Here is a 17277-nt window from a genome sequence, read left to right as displayed (position 1 = left end):
TCGAATTGAACTTTGTATAATTAGATTGTTTTTGATCCAACTGTTTTTAAAGTGAAGTTTTTATAACTTGTTGGATCAAATTCTGTATCCAATGTTGTTAATTCGCTCTTCAACCCATTAAAATTGATATAAATCGCCCGCACACGTCACAGTCACTTCGAAGCCAACGCTAGGTTAACTGCGTCGCCCAATTTGGGTTCCTTTCAACCCAGCGATTTTGCAAGTGGGCTTACAAGTCAAGACGCCACGGCGCTTACTTCCTGTAACGATGACAAGATTAAAAAGAACTGGAGGTGAGCAGAGAAGGCCTCGCTGACCCTGACCCACCATCGCCCTGTAAGTCCAAACCCCCAGCGGCGAGGCGATTCGTCCGACACTGCCGAGGGTCACCGGCAAATGTTTGCGTTGCCGGAGGAGATAAAAAGAGTCAGTTTGCTTTTCGGATTTCCTCACAATACTTGTATTCCCAGCCCACCCATTGCTCACACACGTCAGTGCGGGGCGGGGGGGGGGCAAGGTAAGAAGCGATGATAGATTGAGGACAGAAAAAAAAACAATAAGAACTAACGCCACGTGCGCAGTGTTCCTTGCGGCCGCCTTGCCGTAAAGGAAGCAAGGATGTGGAGATCGTGCGATTGCAGAATATATGAGCCATGCGCAAATATTAATCCAACGTTATTTGAAGTGTCCGTTAAGCAGAGCAGTTCCAGCTCGCTCACTGAGTGATGACACACCTCCGTTATACGTGATGTATGCATGCATGAGAAGGACCTATTTTTCACGGCCAAGACTTTGTCCCTGGAGGCGTCCGCTCCAGAAGAATCCATGAATTATCCCCGGCTGAAACAAGTGAGCCAACGCTATTGATACAAGTGGGATTGAGATACTGGAAGGACGCCAGCAGAACGTGTCTGCCAACCGGCTCGCCTCCCTCTCCGGCGACTTAATTGGAATACAAAGCAGAGCGAGGTCGATGAGGGAACGGCGTTGGGGAAGGAGGAGAGAGAATGGGGGAGTATTAGGGGGGCGGGGGTAACTGTCTGTCTCCAGCAACCTTCACTCCTCGCCGGGAATTGACTGGGGAACCAGCGAGCGAGACCGACACACTGTCAGTGGTAAAATGAACTGTCACCTTGCATTTCTCAACCTGCTGGCGCCGGCGAATTGGCCGCTTTGAACCATGTGACGTGACACTGATTGAGTTCTGGAAGGAGCCGCTCCAATTTTCACCCGTGTCCACGCAAGAAGCATCCTCCTGCCGCACGTGGCACGTCTCCCGTCAGTTTTTAGGGAATTATATGGGACTCAACAATGAATCGAATTTGAATCCCAGTTTCAAATCACAACGGTTGCAATTTTGAGGGAAAATTGGTTTCTTTTAGTTAGCCAGGTTAGTAAACTCAATGAACTGTTTTTTATTACAATTCAAGGTTCATTTAAGGGGCAATTCTAGAGTTGGGGTTGCTGATTTCCCAGACAAGCAGATAACCGTAACCATTTTCTACATTTTAACATAATTTAATTTTTACATTTTTGAAAGGGAAGCTTCACTCTTTTTAGTCATTGGTCTTCCATCAGACAGCTTGTCAGCTTGAGTTTAAAACAAAACAGCGAACTTCTCCTTTTCGTATTCAAACAGAAGACAATATATATATATATATATATATATATATATATATATATATATATATATATATATATATATATATATATAAAAATAAGGTAAACTAACTTCATTTATATAATCCAATACAACATTTTCCTTCAATTGCATGAAATGGATGGAAAATTTCCATTTTTTTTTTTCAAATCATTCATAAAACACATATTTTATATAGCACCGAGATGAACTAAAAATAAATATTGAGCAGAGGCATGACTAAGCTAGATGTTATTGCTAGCGTGAATGCTTGTTCATTGTGCCAATTTCTGTCGATGAAACATGGCGACTGGTCACTTCCGCTCGTACGTTGCAGTGCTCATGTTGGCTTTTTTGTAACAATACATATTTTTGTCTTTTTTGTGGACAGTTGACACATTAAACCAGATTAAACTTCCTTGCGGTCCGATCCAGCCCACAGGCTGTACGTTTGACACCCTGCTTTCTACTCTAATTTAGCCAGGTTAGATACAAACATAAGCCGTCATGTAGAAAATTTGATAAAGATGACTTTTTATACATCAATCTATTTGTTGCACTCACGGTGGACAACGAGGCACTCTAAACCAAGCATTCCAACAGACTGGGAAACAGAAGTTCTGTGTACTCTGTGTTGCCACTTGGCTGCGCCGCCTCCTCTCTAGCCTTGTTTTTCTTGCCGTCTCGACAGGAGGAAAACTATTAGGGCTCGCCGCTCGGATCCTGGAGGCAATCCCATCGAGTATTAAGACGTTAACCATGGCCAAGTCACCTGTCTCTCGCAGTTACCGCGTTGACGGGGCGGAGAAAGGATGCGGCCGCTGGGGGGATCCGAGAGGCCGGGCCTTGGGGCTTGCACATCCATTAGAGCCTGACACGGATGGGGGGAGGGTATCCAGTTAAATGGAGCTTTGGTTCCACAACAAAGGAAGAAGGGAGCGTGCTGATCATAACGAGGCGCCTTGCCTTCGTGGCGCGGCTGCACTTTGGGCTGAATTGGCCGAGCTGAATAAATAATTGCTGTGAGACTGTCTCAATAAGAAAGATCGGATGTATAAGTGGGATCGGGAGTGGAAAAACAGCATGCAAAATATAAACAAACATGCATACACACACACACACACACACACATATATATATATATATATATATATATATATATATATATATATATATATATATATATATATATATATATATATATATATATATATATATATATATATATATATATATATATATATATATATATATATATATATATATATATATATTTCGACATTTGTACATTTTTAACAGGACTTCTGCAAGTATAAGCAAATCTGATTTTATATTTGTTGTATGCTTTGACCGGAACAGTATATTTTTCTTTTCAAATTAAGAGCAAACTGATTGGAAGATGAATCAACTTCCTTGCTAAAGTGTGTTTCAGCTCCCCCTTTGACAAATGCTCTATGTCTTTATTTTGCTAAGCCCATTGTCATTAGTGGAGCAGATGAGCCAGAAATGAAACAAATGATCTTCCTTTAAGCAGTGCAAAGTAAAAAGAAAAAATTGAAACAGCATGCTGCACTATTTTTCCATCAATTTTCTATTATGTCTGACATACTTTGGATCGACATTTGCTGTAGTATCTTGAAGCACATTTTCTCAGCAACTTCATTTATCTTATTTCTGGCTCACCTGCTGGAAAAATGTCTCACTACTGACAAAGAACATATAAAACTTAGTATAACCATAGTTTTGCAAAGGAGTCATTATAACACAGTATAGCCATAGGTTTCTTCATGTTCCAATTAGTTTGCTATTATTTTGAAAAGAAATCCTACACTATTCCTAATGTAATAAATTGGATTTGTTGATGCCTGCTGAAATACTTTTAAAATCTCACATACCCCTAAATTAGCTTCATGCATCTCCAGGGCAACTTGCACCCCCATTTGAAAATAACCGCTATAATGTATGATCACATACTGTACTTACTATACTGTAGATTGAGCACATGTAAACAATGCAGCATACCTGTGGCCATATTTGCCTAAAAACACAAGGCCCTCTGAGGCATCTGTCAGATGAGAAACCCAACCGGTTCTCCCATGAATACTGGACCTGGCTGACCCTTTGATGCTGGGGGTCCCTGCCGGGTGACGTGCGACAGAGGAACTGGTCGAAACCCAAGGAAGTGAGCCTGGCAATAGACTTGTAAAAGAGCAGGCGACAACTGCGAGCAGCATGGGGTACAAACAGCACTGGCTTGACCTCAAAGTCAGCTCGGGAGGGGGACGGTCATCTGGAGATGTGTCAGATATCGACTACTGTACAGTGACCCCCTGCTATGCCGGGGGTTCACCAGTTGCACCCCCACTAAATCACAGATATTTCTGCAATCATTTCTTGTCAAAATATGCAATTAAGACGAAATTCTAAGGTTTATATGTTCTGTTTGTACGTTAAAATCACGGCTGTTTGAAGTAGGAATGGGCGAGTACAGATAGAGACATTTTGAGGTAACAGGTACTCGCGAAGGCTGCTGATACTATACCTCTGATATCTATGGCCCCAAAAATAAAGGACACCAAGTAAATTCTCCACTGTAGTAAATGGTACTTTGCTACGGCCGCTTGACGTATGTGTCAAAAAGAAGTGTCTTTTTGCTAAATTAAATGTTGTGTATCAAAATTCTAGAGGTATTGATTGGAGTGCTCAAACAGTGAATACTCATACTGATCAGCCTAAAACCAGCATTTTAAGTAATGTACGCTAATTTCCGTTTGCTGATCCACAGCATTTTGCATTACAGTATATGCTAGCAAACTTACATTTGAAGAAATGATACGATTGAAGACGTTTAGGTTTTTAATTCTGTTTCATAACAGTTTTACAGAAAACTTTTCTTGAAGTACACTTTGTGAGGGATATGTTCAAAATGTGTTTTAAAAAGTTCAAGTATGCCTTGATGAACTTAAAAAAGTTGAAACGAGATGATAAAATTACTTTTTTTTCATCTCTATTGGCAAACTGGGGCTCACCATATAAATTATTTTCCAAAATAAAATAACACTAAATAAAATGATTTTGATTTTACATGGGATTTTTTTTGAAAGGTCATCTTCACGTTATAACTTTGTTATATTGTGTTGTCTTTGAATATTTCATAAATCAAAAGTTGAAGTTAACTCCAGCTAGCTAGCCAGAAAGGACCATAACAATCGCTAGTGCTATCTAGCTAGCTCTAGCTTGCTATCTCGTCTGTAAGATACGTAGCTAGATACTGTAGGAAGACAGACAGTTTGCTAGCTAGATCTCGTTAAATGCTAATGCTAATGTTTATTTCCAGGTAGGTTCTCCTCCCCTCATCCCGCATTGTCCAGCAGAAGTCTTTCGAGTTCTTCCTCCCCCTTTCTCGAGGTTGAACATCTGTCTCAGAGGCGTCAGCCACAGCGCCGACTCTGACACCTCCAGATGGAGAGCCCGCTGGGAGCGTTGAGGTATTACCCAGCGAGATGGCAGGGATCACGCCGCCGGAATGAAATCCCACACTTGTCTTCAGCGCCGGCCACTTCCTCCTTGTCCAATGTGCCACCGTGACCCGTATTGATGATACCCCACCCTCCTCAGCCCTTATCGCCTACCACCATGGAACTTGGCCTTGTGACCAAAATGGCTTCTAAGCTAAAAAATGTGTTATCGGAACTTAAATTCTTGCACATGATTCATCTAAAAACTGAGCCAGTTTTGTGGCTACTGCAGTTTGAACAGCAGACATTAACATAGTATAGTAAATACATATCATTTTTTTTAAACATGGAAAGATGACGTGTAAAAATCGCAAATTTGTTCGCGTTATTCTTGTAATCTGATTTGTAACTTTCCGACACGTTCTGACTAATTTCGCAAAGTTGTTTTTTATTTAACGCTTCCACGGGATCCAACTCCGGGGGCGGCCATTTTGCCACTTCCAGACAAGTGAAGATGATGTCATAGTTGATCAGGCTCAAGTGAAAGCCAATCACTGTTCAGTTTGTCAACGTCACATGATCACACTCAAACAGGTAAACATTGATTGGTCAATACCTAGCAATTGTAATCTCATTTTAAGTTAAAAACAAGTGAAAAAATGACTGCCTATTGAAATAAATAAAGGGGATTTTGATGCATAGTTTATAATCGTCAAAATTAATGTAGTTGGGGGCATATAGAATTTATTGTACAAATATAAAATAAAACATTCAAGGTTGACTTCCCCTTGTGGAATGTTTAGTAATCACCAACTTTTTTATGTAAAAAATACCTAAATAAACATTCACATTCATTTTAGCATAATTCTAATTTGTGTATAAAAAATAATATTGTAAATTTTAATAGATGTTTTTCACTACTTAGTTACAGAGTATTTTGAAATAATGATTGTATATCAAACATTTCGTAAAAATGTGTGTATAAAATAATATTTTAAATTATAATAGATATTTTTCACTACTTAGTTACAGAGTAATTTGAAATAACAATCATATATCAAACATTGTGAAATCGTTCAGCCTTATTGGGAATACAAAAAAATCCCAAAAAGGGGAACTAAAAAAAATTGAAACTTCCTTTAATAATAATAATAAATTACAAGAACCTTGCTTGTACATTTGTCATCACATGATGACCTTTTACCTCTATTTGCCTAATTTCCACCTGAAATCTAATGAAGTCCAGCTGTTATATTTCACCTGGTCGCTAATTTCCGTGTTTATGCGAAACTTTGATGAGAGATCCCTCAAATGCTAAAAGCTGTGAAGCGCGAGAGAGGGCCCGCAGCCACCCTGGTGTCCTGACAGATTGACTCTGCATTCATTTGCGGCTGAACTCTGCGTGAACCTCGGGCGTTAGGAGAGAAGGCCGCCGACAGGCCGGTGCTGTTGGGCCTGTATGAGCGTGTGGCTGTTTGTGCAAAAACCCAACACCCAGCGCAAACATTGAAACTCCCTGCCCCTCATTCGCCAGCGCTCGGGTCCGGCACAAATGTTCGAGTTTTACTCATTTTTAAATTTAAAAATCAGCATACCGATTCACTCGGAATTCCAAATGAGACAATTGAATATAGTGTAAATAACCCTAAAAACAGTTGCGTCAAAATTGGACCAGTTGAGGTTTTTGGGTCACATATTTAACCCAATGCGATTTGAATTAAAAAAAAATGCAAATGAAGGGTCATTTGATTAAAAAAAAACCCAATTCCGTTTTTCTGTCAAATAACACAATTTGGGTTTAGCCCAATTCCTCATGTAGCCCAAAAAGATGGCTCAAAATTAGTAACCCATAAAGTTTTGCAAAGCTTGTGCTGTTTTGTGGATTAATCCCTCATCAAGTAAATTAACCCAACTGGTTTCATCGCATGGACTGAAAATTAACCAAGCGTAACTTGCAGTTAAACTAACCTAAAAAACAAAACTAATGTGTTCTGTTGTGTTCCTCACTGGTCTAAAAACAGGATTTAGATTTGTGGAATATGAATTAATGCACCCCTTTTTTTCATCTCAATGGCCGACCATTTGGCCATTTGCTGTTCACACTAACGCTTTAGATGCCATGAACGAGAACTCTTGTCTTTTAAAACAGTAATAACAATAATTAATTTAAAAAATATATGTTTTTTTATGGAGGGTAGCTGACACCCTTGACAAATGCTTACCTAATATAAGCCAAATGAGCTCTGCAGTGATAACTGTGACCGTTGGATGGCAGTGTTTCCACACTTACTACACACCTATTACCTACATCAATTCTAACTGAAGAATGAAAGTCAATCTTTTATATGGCAGCACCCATGAGTGAAAATGCTAAATACATTATACTGGCCCTCTAGAGGTTGCCTTTTTCGATAACGCTTGACACTGAAAGAGCAAAGAACAGTTGTGTTGAAAATAACCAATTTATGACAACAGGACAACAGGAAAGCCAAGAAATTGAAGAAAAGATAAGGAAGAATGACTTTCCCAGAACCCTTAGCTGCATTTGCAAATATAACTAACAGTTTTGGGTCTAGCTATTGTTTTATTTACTTCATGTGCAGAAATTTGGGGCACCTTAACATAATCGTGTTGTGTTTATGCAGAGAAGCAGGGAGTATATATATATATATATATATATATATATATATATATATATATATATATATATATATATATATATATATATATATATAGACATATATCGAAATATCAAAAAGACAAAGTACTTCGAATTATCAAAAATATCAAGAGATTCTGAGTAGGTATACCAACACTAAGAACTTTTAAAAAATGTGACTCAGACACTAACCAAAGCCAATGACAAAGGCTGAAAGGAAGCAAAGGTTTAAAAACAAACTAACTGATGAGACAACATGGAACACCTGGACAAGGCACAAGGGGCTGAGGGTGTTGATTGGATGACACAAAAGACCGGCTTGACCAGCAGTATCAGCTATATTCAGTGATGGCTTACTACCATAAGAGCTTGTTGAAACTTTTTCCAAGTTACTGTAAAATGGGTAGCAAAACATTATTATTGAAAACTATATTTAAAATTTGGCACAGACAATAGCAGGGATAAAATATAGTTAACTTTCTTGGATTTTGGGGGCCACATAAAATGGTGTGCCCCCACGACTTGAGTTTGACACTTGTGCTTTACCCCTTATTTAAATAGGGTAAAGTGCATGAAGCTCTTTTGAAATTGTAATTGATATTATATCATTATTGTTAATATATTATATCATATTGTAATTGATATTATGAGTACTATGAAGCAATTAAAATTTTAAACCAATTTATCACAAAACTGTCCACGAATAATCAGAGTATTGCAAAAAGTCATCAATATTACATTGTTTTTGTTATTTTAATGCTTTATAAAATTTACATGAATCTCCAAAGGTAACATTAACTTCAACAGCTCTAATATACTGTATATATATATATATATATATATATATATATATATATATATATATATATATATATATATATATATCATACTGTTAAAATCATACTGTTTATGATTTTATTTTTTAATTGAAATGCATAAATCTTATGAATTTGTCCTGAAAATTTGTAAAAACGGCAATGCATGCGGCCCTGCATCCAGCAGGATTTGGGTAACAAAAATTGGGACCTGCACGAACCCTGCAGTTTGTTGTCATGTTTAGATCCCCTGGAGGTATTTGGAGGTGAATAGGTCACCAGGAACCACCCTGTGTGTTGTGAAAGATTCCGCTTGTCACATTATGCAAGAGAAGAATAAATATAGACCACCACACTTTTGCCAGCTTGACTTGTTTTCTTTTAAATTGATAAAGTTTATTTTTCCTAAAAGCTCTGGACAATTGTTGTAAAATACCCTGTCAAATAAATAGTGCAAACTATGACACTGAGCAACTCAGTACTTGGACCAAACACACACAAGATTTTTTTGTTTTTCAGTTTTAAAAGCAGAAACAAAAAAATAGTACATTTAACAATTAGCTGTATACCCTGAAGTTCCTTGTGTCCACGTGCATTCGATTTTTTTCGCTCCATTTTGGAATCCGATTTTTTGAGTTCATTCCGTCGTCCCGGCCTTATTGGGGGGCCGCGTTGCTGGGGGGGTGTCCGGCCCCGAGAGAGTCTCCGCGGGCCCGCCGCTGGCCGCCACGCAGCCTTGCTTGTCTCGCTTCTTCTGCTTCATGCGGCGGTTCTGGAACCAGATCTTGACCTGGGTCTCGTTGAGGTCCAGACTAGCGGCCACCTCCACCCGCCTGGCCCGCGTCAGGTACTTGTTGAAGTGGAACTCCTTCTCCAGTTCCGTCAACTGTTTGGTGCTGAAGTTGGTGCGGATCACGTTTTGCTGGCCCGGGACGCCGAACTCGGACAGAACCGCTGTGGAGAAAGAAGAGATGGATGGAATGGAAGACGTGAAACTTGTGGAGCTTTTTTTCATGAATGAAAAGCGGACGAAACATTAGTTTTGCAAGTCAACCTTTTTTTTACGGATCAACGAGAGCAGCTCACCTGTTTTAGGAGGATTCCTCTTTACTTTCATCCAGTCGAACGTTCGGGACGCTTCCTCCGCGTTTTCCGCGTCCCTATCCTTGTTCTGGGTCGTGTAAAAACTTTCCGGGTGATACTCCGGTTGCCTTTGATCAGCGCGGCCGTAATGCGCGTATTGTGCACCGGTGCCGCTGCAGCTGTCCCCAGTATAAGGCGGCATGTTGGTTCCGAGAGGCGAAACCTGCGAGTGCATGTAGCCCCGGTCCTGCTCGGGGGCCAGACCGTACTGGTGTTGTCCGTACTCCACTGTGGTCCCGTACAGCGAGTTTCCCGGTGGAGCGTACTGCAGGTCCAGATTGACGTGGTGGTGGTGGTGCAAGGGAAGATTCTGCTGGTTCTGGACCAAGCGGCCCTCTTGGCTGTAGCCATCCGCGTTGGGCGTCACGTATCCGTGGTTATGCTCGTGGTACCCGGCCTTGAAAATGTTGGGCCCGCGGTTACAGAGCGGGTAGTCGAGGTAGGAATTCATCTTCACAGCAGAGGAGTCATTAATCGACCCAAACCCAGAGGTAGTTTGTCAAAGCTGTAAAAAATGCCCTCCACCCCTGATATCACCTTCCTGACACGCCACGTGACCTGCGGGCGACCAATGGCGAGGCCCGCCGGCTTTTCCTGTCACGTCCGTCCATCAAGCGGCTTTCATTTGCATGACAAACATTTCCATCAAACGTGCTCATCCATCTGATAAAACAAACGTCGAGCAGCACAAATGACAAATAATTCCCCCCTACAAAACTCTTAATGAGCTCTCCATCGGGACAAAAAAAATTTTAAACAACGCGTATGATAAAAATCGCCTCTATAAATGTTTTGCAAAACGTTTATCTCTTTGCTGCCATAAAGCTGTCAAAGAAATGCAACATTAAACGTGTTTGATGTTTAAAATGTACTTTTACATCGGAACCATTGAGGGATGTGTTTTTGAGCCTTCCTTTTTTTTTTTTTTGGGGGGGGGGGGGGGGTTGTGCAAGAAGAGCGCAGTGATCCATCATGTGCTCTTTAAAAAAAAAGAAGAAGAAGAAAGACAGCTTCTGTGACCCTCGAAAGAACAATGACACTCTTCTCACATGTCAAACGAATTCTTATCACAGGCTGACTTCTTTTTTAGGGCCTTGTAGTAACGTCTATATAATGCGTTAAAAAATAAAGATTTTTTAAGCCCTTTATTTTTTATTAATTAATCATGATGTTTACCATCTGTCCAACATGTTTTTTTTTTATGTTTTTTTTTCTAATGGAAAAATGGTGATGGATAACGTTGCTGATCGGACTGATGACATCATTGATATGATCGGACTTTTTTTCAATTATTTCCTTGTTTGATTTTATGCCTTTTGGGAGTTTTTTTTTTTTTCAGGATGTATGTATTCTTAAGTTTCCCAATAAATTTCAATAAGCATCAATAATTATTTTTATCTAGGCCCATCTGGATCCTTTGCAAAAGTAAATAAAAAGTTAAAACAAATATATTGATTGATTTTCTAATTGAATTGGTCTTCGGTTAGGGTTTGTTTTTAATGTTTCGGGAATCAGCGTTTGGCTCCAAAATGCTGTTTGTGTTAAGTCTCCTAAAGTAGTGACAGACAAACGAAGCTTCATGAAGCACTTGTGATATTTTTTGACTCCTCTAGATGGCACTCTTGGTTCAAAGCAGCAGGGAAAATGTCACACATTTCCATTGCACTAAGCATTTATTTTTAAACCAAGCGCACCATTTACAGAAGTAAATAAAATCACAGGTGTTTCACGAAGCTTCATTTTCCCATCAGTAATAGGCCTGTTTGAACAATGACACTAGCTAAAATAGGAACATAAAAATTATACTAATCAATGATTCAATAAAAATGTATTGTGGGTGATTTAAAGGGACAGTGTGTAGGATGTAGACCGTTTTTCATTACGGACAGCAGGAGGTGCTGCATTTACCATTTGTCCATAGCAATAACAAACATGGCCGCCTCCAGAGAAGTGCCACCCCCCATGTAATATAATTTAACGATAACATACTATTGGTCATTAAGAACACATTCCTTTGCTAATTTTTCAAATTTACAATCATTTAATGTATTAGATTTCAATGAGAAACAGTCTAAATCTTATACACTGTTCCTTTAAATTAATTAGCAACATATTTAAAAAAAAATAAACGTAATTAACTAAAAATGTAAATACATCTGAATTGGTGATTTTTGTCGAGTATTAGAGGTGATTGAGAATTACTGCACTGCATTGTTAAATTTGTGGTCGGATAATCACGTATTTATTTAATTTTTCTTGCAGGGTTTTTTTCATGTAAAATTGCAAATTCTCTTAAATTTGTAATAATTTCAGATATTGCACAATGTTGTGGTCCAAAATGTGTTTTTTTTTTTGCCTGTGCATGAGCTCACTGTAATAATCAAAGCGCATGCATGTTGAAATAAAATTACAAATGCGTGAGTTTAGGAGCGTGCATGATTCTCTCTTGAGGGCTGCACGAGTTCGATGCCAAAAAAGACGAATGGAAATCCTGGTTTGGATTCTGCGCACGCGCGTCGTAGCGCGAGTCAAACCTCGTGTGGTGGTTGGCGCTGCTCTGAGAGGGGAAAGCGGACCACTGCTGCTGGGCCTGGGGCCCGAGCGAGGTGGCCTGGTAGTCCACATAGCCCAGGCTGGACAGAGTGGGGCTACCCGGGACGGAGGGGGACGAACCGGGTGAGGAGGGCGAGGCGGATTGTTGCTGCAGCTGCTGCTGGAGCCTCTCGTCCTTCTTCTGCTTCATGCGGCGGTTCTGGAACCAGATCTTGATCTGGCGCTCCTGCAGGTTGAGCAGGCCGGCCATCTCAAGCCGACGGGGCCTGCACAGGTAGCGGCTGAAGTGGAACTCCTTCTCCAGCTCTACCAGCTGCGCGCTGGTGTAGGCCGTGCGAGTGCGCTTGCAGGTCGGCGTGCTGGAGCTGGGAGAGTCGCCGGTGCTGGTGGAGCTTCCGAGGTCTGCCGGGCCAACAATGCAAACGTGACCATAGGCACACACACACTTTTTTTTTTCGTTTCAACCCTGACTGAAAACATGTGCTTGACTTGAATTCTTTCTGTCTGAAAACACATTTCTATTCTTTGGCTTTTGACTTAAGGTGAAACTCGGCATTGTTTTAATGATTTATTGTCCTTATTTTAATGCTAAAAATAGTTTTGTATGTCAGATTTATACTTAACGTTCTATTTATTTATTTATTTATTTTGGATGCAATTATATGGCTGAGTGTTCTATGCATTTTTTTTCATGCCTTTCCGACATATATTTCCTTTATTTTCTTTCTGATGTTATTTTAGACTTCATACAGTGAAACAATAAACATGAGCCTAACTTACAACTATAAGTAACGTCACATTCATGCAGGCTTCAGGCGTCAAATATATGCCTTAATTGTGATATCGTAATAAATATTGTCGACATTGATTGATGTTACACTTATCATGTATATTAGTATTATTGTGATATCCTTGCTGATTTGATGTCTAGTAAAGTAAATATTGAGCTTAATAGCGACTACTTGTATTAAACAAACTTTTACGTTGATTGATGATGCACTGAAAGGGATAGTCCACTAATGTTGCCGTTTTCAGCAGTGAAAGTTAATATTTTGTCTACACTCTAAAAACAGTTGGCTCAAAAATAACCCAACTATGAGTCAATAATTTAAGTTGTCTTGTAGAAAAAAAAGATCCAATTTGTTTTTGTTTTTTGTGCAAAATAAGACAGAGAGCTGTGTCAAACTGATCCGTCCTTTTTTGACCAATACCAAAAGCAAAATATTTTGAAAATATTTTAAACGTAATTTACTAAAAATTTAAAAACAATTATTGTTAGTTTTTAGAGTGCAATTTATTTGACAACGAAATTTTCATGCATGCGATTAATACCTGTAAAAACATGTCCCACACACATTTGCACTTGCTCCCGATGGAATACATCACCTGATATGGCAAAATAACCAATCAGGGTTCACCTGTTGGTCACGTGGTAGTCACAAGCTGAGCTGTGATTGGTCGATACCTGAGCTTTGAGCACAGGGGATGTCATTTGCAATCGAAAGCAAGTGGCAAAACGTTGTTTTTTTTAACATTGGTTCGACATATTAAAGAATTATTTAGCTATAACATTACCGATAAAACTATAAGACAAAAAAAACATTCCAGCTTCTTTACATCCCGACAGCAGTTCTAAATGTGAAGTGACAAAAGAGTGTTGTGAACGACTTAATTTGTTGTAAATCATTGCATGTGCACGATAAAAGAAATACACGTTTTATTGTATTGTATTCTATTACCATGTTCACTGTTAAAAGACGAGAAAACTACGTCATTTGGCGCTCCACACCTGATAGTCTCCTGTCGAGTTTGTGCTTGGCTTGTCTGGACTCTTTCATCCAGGGGAAAATGCTTTTACTGGCGCCAAACTTGTGCTCCGCCGACTGCTTGGCCTGCTTGCTGCACGTGAACGCACCACGTAGCGAGAAGCTCTGCTGCTGCTGCTGCTGCTGCTGCTCCTGCTGCTGCAGCTCGTGCTTGTGCAGGCTGCTCTCCATGACACGCATGCACACGGCGTGGCCCTTTTGACCTTGTGACGCGGCTCCGGCAGCCCAAATGTCACATGGCAGCTTTTGCAGAGGGGCTGAAAGAAGGCAGAATCAGGGAGGAGACCAAATGATCCATCTTATCAACTCAATAGTGTGCTGACATGAATAGGCTGCGCTCAGGCTGGCTGCACAATATTAATACAGACTGGACCTAAAGCTTCCGTGAAATTCCTGATTTAAATTAACCTAATTTGTGGTTCATAAAATAATAACAACCCAATGTCAGTTATAGCACATTTCATATGGAAAACTCAACGTCATTTCAAAATTAGTCCAATTGGGTTAAAATAACCCAATAGGGATTAAAAACAACATGAGTTTGTTTTTTTTATGTATCAATTCCATCTTTATTTGTATGTCAGTTAGTTAATTATAACTATATTTGCGAACAAAACGATACCTGGTGCCCCCATTTTTTTACTCAAATTCTATTGCATTTTAAATTAACCCAATATGAGTTAAACTCAATTGTTATGGAAGTTTAAAGAAAAGAAACAAAATGAGTTACCCAATATGAATTAAAAGCAACCCATTCGTTAAATAAATTTGTAAAAATGGACTAATTAGATATAAATAAATAAAATGAGCAATATGGATTAAAAATTACCAAACGTTTTTAAAAAATGTTTATTCAGTGCTATAATTAGAAAAACAATAACCCCAACAAACAATTTTAAACAACCCATTACAAATTTCTCAAATGGGTTAATAAACAAAAATGGATTATGGGTTATGAAATGTGGATTAAAACCAACCCATATGTCTTTTATGAGTACTGTTTTCCTATTCAAAGTCCAATTGGCTTTAATATAACACAAGTCACCCAATAGAAATTAAAAAACAAAATTGTTACCCAACATGGGTTAATTTTTCAATCAATATTTTGGGGTGCACATAGGTTTTTTTAATGCTTGTTTTTAAAATATACGAAAATGCACGTATGTTTATTTTTTAAATACTTTGAAATATCACTTCGAAAACGAATTCAAATTATATTACTCACCCAACAATTATGACGTAGAATTTCAGGCTTTTTGGAAAAAGGACTGACATTTTTTATATCGCCTTTTGCTTTTCTTTTTGTTATTGTTGTGTTTACAAAGGTTGAATACCTTCTGTATTCCTGATCATTTGATTTAGGGTGAGTTTTCATTTGAAAACAAAAATATGGTAAAACGCCCTTTGACGCATTTTCAGCCATTTTAATTAATGCCTTGATTGATCATGGTCAATATTGTTATATTATTTTTTAAAAAATCGGGTGGTTCCTGACAGCGTTTTAGTTTTTGTTCAGGAAATAAAACGGCTGACAATATGAAAAAAAAGAACGTTCTTTGGGTTCTTTATTGGCCTGTATAAAATATGAGCAATCGAACTTTAACGCGTTAATGATAACCATCAACAGGGCCCATTGTGCGGGGCTTCTTTTGTTCAAATCCAAGCACGAGGAAAACAAATATAAACATGTTTGCATGCATCGCCACCGCCTTCCTAAATGAGGCGAAGCAGCAGCAAAAGTGGCGAAGAAGAAGAAGTGTGGAGGCATGCAGCTTTCTGAACTCTGCTTGAACCGAGCAGCCTCGAGTCAGGCTCGTAAATCATAAAGACACATCAGCGCGTCTGCATGCGGCCGCCTTACCTCGGGAAGCTCCATTCATCCCCGCGTGCGTGCGCGCGCATCAAACAACGAAAGCCTCTCTTGCACCCTTTACCCTTATTACTATTATTATTACTATTTTTAAGGTTAAACCGAAATATCCCGCGGCTGGAGTCTGCACGCGGCATTTGTTGTGCATGCAGACGCGGAGTGCAAAGTGTTTGTGCAGCCTTATCACATCACACGCCACCCTGCGCAGTCTTTCTGCGCGTGAGTGCTGCGCGTGCATGAATGACGAGAAGGGAGAAGGGGGAAAAAAAAAAGAAAACGTTTGTGGTCATCATGAAAGCGAGCGCGCTAATGTAGCCCGTGATAACGATGATAAGATGGAGCCTTTTCTTATTGTTATGAACGCCCAATGGCCTAGTTGTGGAAATTAAACGGCAGCTAGAGTCATCGAGATGGACCGTTTGCTATTTAGGTGGCTTCAGATTAGCACAACCTGCACAGGTTTCTTCACATGACGTCATAATTCGACCAAATTTGCAGTATTTTTGAACATTTTTAGAAATCACAATGATAATTGTCCTGCTTTGCATCCACAGATGGGACGAAAAAAGGAGGCCTGAACGCGCTTTGGTGACGTAATCATCGATTGTTGAACACTTTTATCTTTCGTCTTCACGCTGTGCGTGTCAATGCATGCGATCGGCTGGTCGAGGTAATTTTTAACTAATTGACAGGTCGCTTTCATCTTTGAAGTGTGACCTGAACATTTATTAAGAACCCAATTGTCATGTAAGAAAAACGCAAGTGTTTTTTTTTTAAAAAGCAATTTAATTCCAATAGTGATGAACAAAAGAGACGCTTCGCTATGACGTCACATAATGAACATGCGCCCTCCCCAAGGACCTCCGGGAGTCACGTGATGAGATTTATTGCTGTCGGGTCATCTCATTTGAGACCACACTCATGAGTAAACAAACAAACCATAAAACACTTGTGACGCATGGGAAAAAAATAAATATAGATGGCGTTAGGAACATCAAAAAATACACAAGAATATGGCACCAAAGATAGTTATGTCATATACATACGGACATGCTTAATGCTTTAATGTTGACAGCACTAATATATATGTATATAAATATATAGAAAACGGAGTTTTAAAATAACATTATTTGACAACACTAATATATATATATATATATATATATATATATATATATATATATATATATATATATATATTTTTTTTTTTTTTTTTTTTTTTTTTTGTGCGCGTGTGTGCGTGTGTGTGTGTGTGTGTGTGTGTGTGTGTGCGTCTAGGTCCTATCATTCCCCACCAACAACATCGTAAAGCAT

The 17277-nt window shown here is 39.2% G+C and overlaps 2 protein-coding genes across 2 annotated transcripts; both read right to left on the bottom strand.

Moving 5' to 3' along the window:
• Nucleotides 1-9018: 9018 nt before the first annotated feature.
• LOC148409460 (homeobox protein Hox-B1b-like) lies at nucleotides 9019-10245 on the bottom strand. The gene is made up of 2 exons (XM_088439269.1): nucleotides 9658-10245; nucleotides 9019-9525 (listed from the first exon to the last, which is right to left on the bottom strand). Exons 1-2 carry the CDS (start codon nucleotides 10163-10165, stop codon nucleotides 9209-9211), a joined length of 825 nt encoding a protein of 274 aa, XP_088295395.1. The 5' UTR covers nucleotides 10166-10245; the 3' UTR covers nucleotides 9019-9208.
• A 1876-nt stretch (nucleotides 10246-12121) lies between these two features.
• Nucleotides 12122-15973, bottom strand: LOC148409459 (uncharacterized). Its single transcript, XM_088439628.1, has 3 exons — nucleotides 15955-15973; nucleotides 14057-14350; nucleotides 12122-12669 (listed from the first exon to the last, which is right to left on the bottom strand). The coding sequence occupies exons 1-3, from the start codon at nucleotides 15971-15973 to the stop codon at nucleotides 12122-12124; spliced, it is 861 nt and encodes a 286-aa protein (XP_088295754.1).
• Between the last annotated feature and the right edge of the window lie 1304 nt (nucleotides 15974-17277).

The sequence above is a fragment of the Hippichthys cyanospilos genome, chromosome 17 (assembly GCF_059441005.1).
Source record: "Hippichthys cyanospilos isolate Australia breed blue-spotted pipefish chromosome 17, RoL_Hcya_1.0, whole genome shotgun sequence".
In the NCBI taxonomy this organism is placed as follows: Eukaryota; Metazoa; Chordata; class Actinopteri; order Syngnathiformes; family Syngnathidae; genus Hippichthys; species Hippichthys cyanospilos.
The sequence above is the reverse complement of the archived record's forward strand: the minus strand, read 5'-3'. Positions and strand labels throughout refer to the sequence as shown.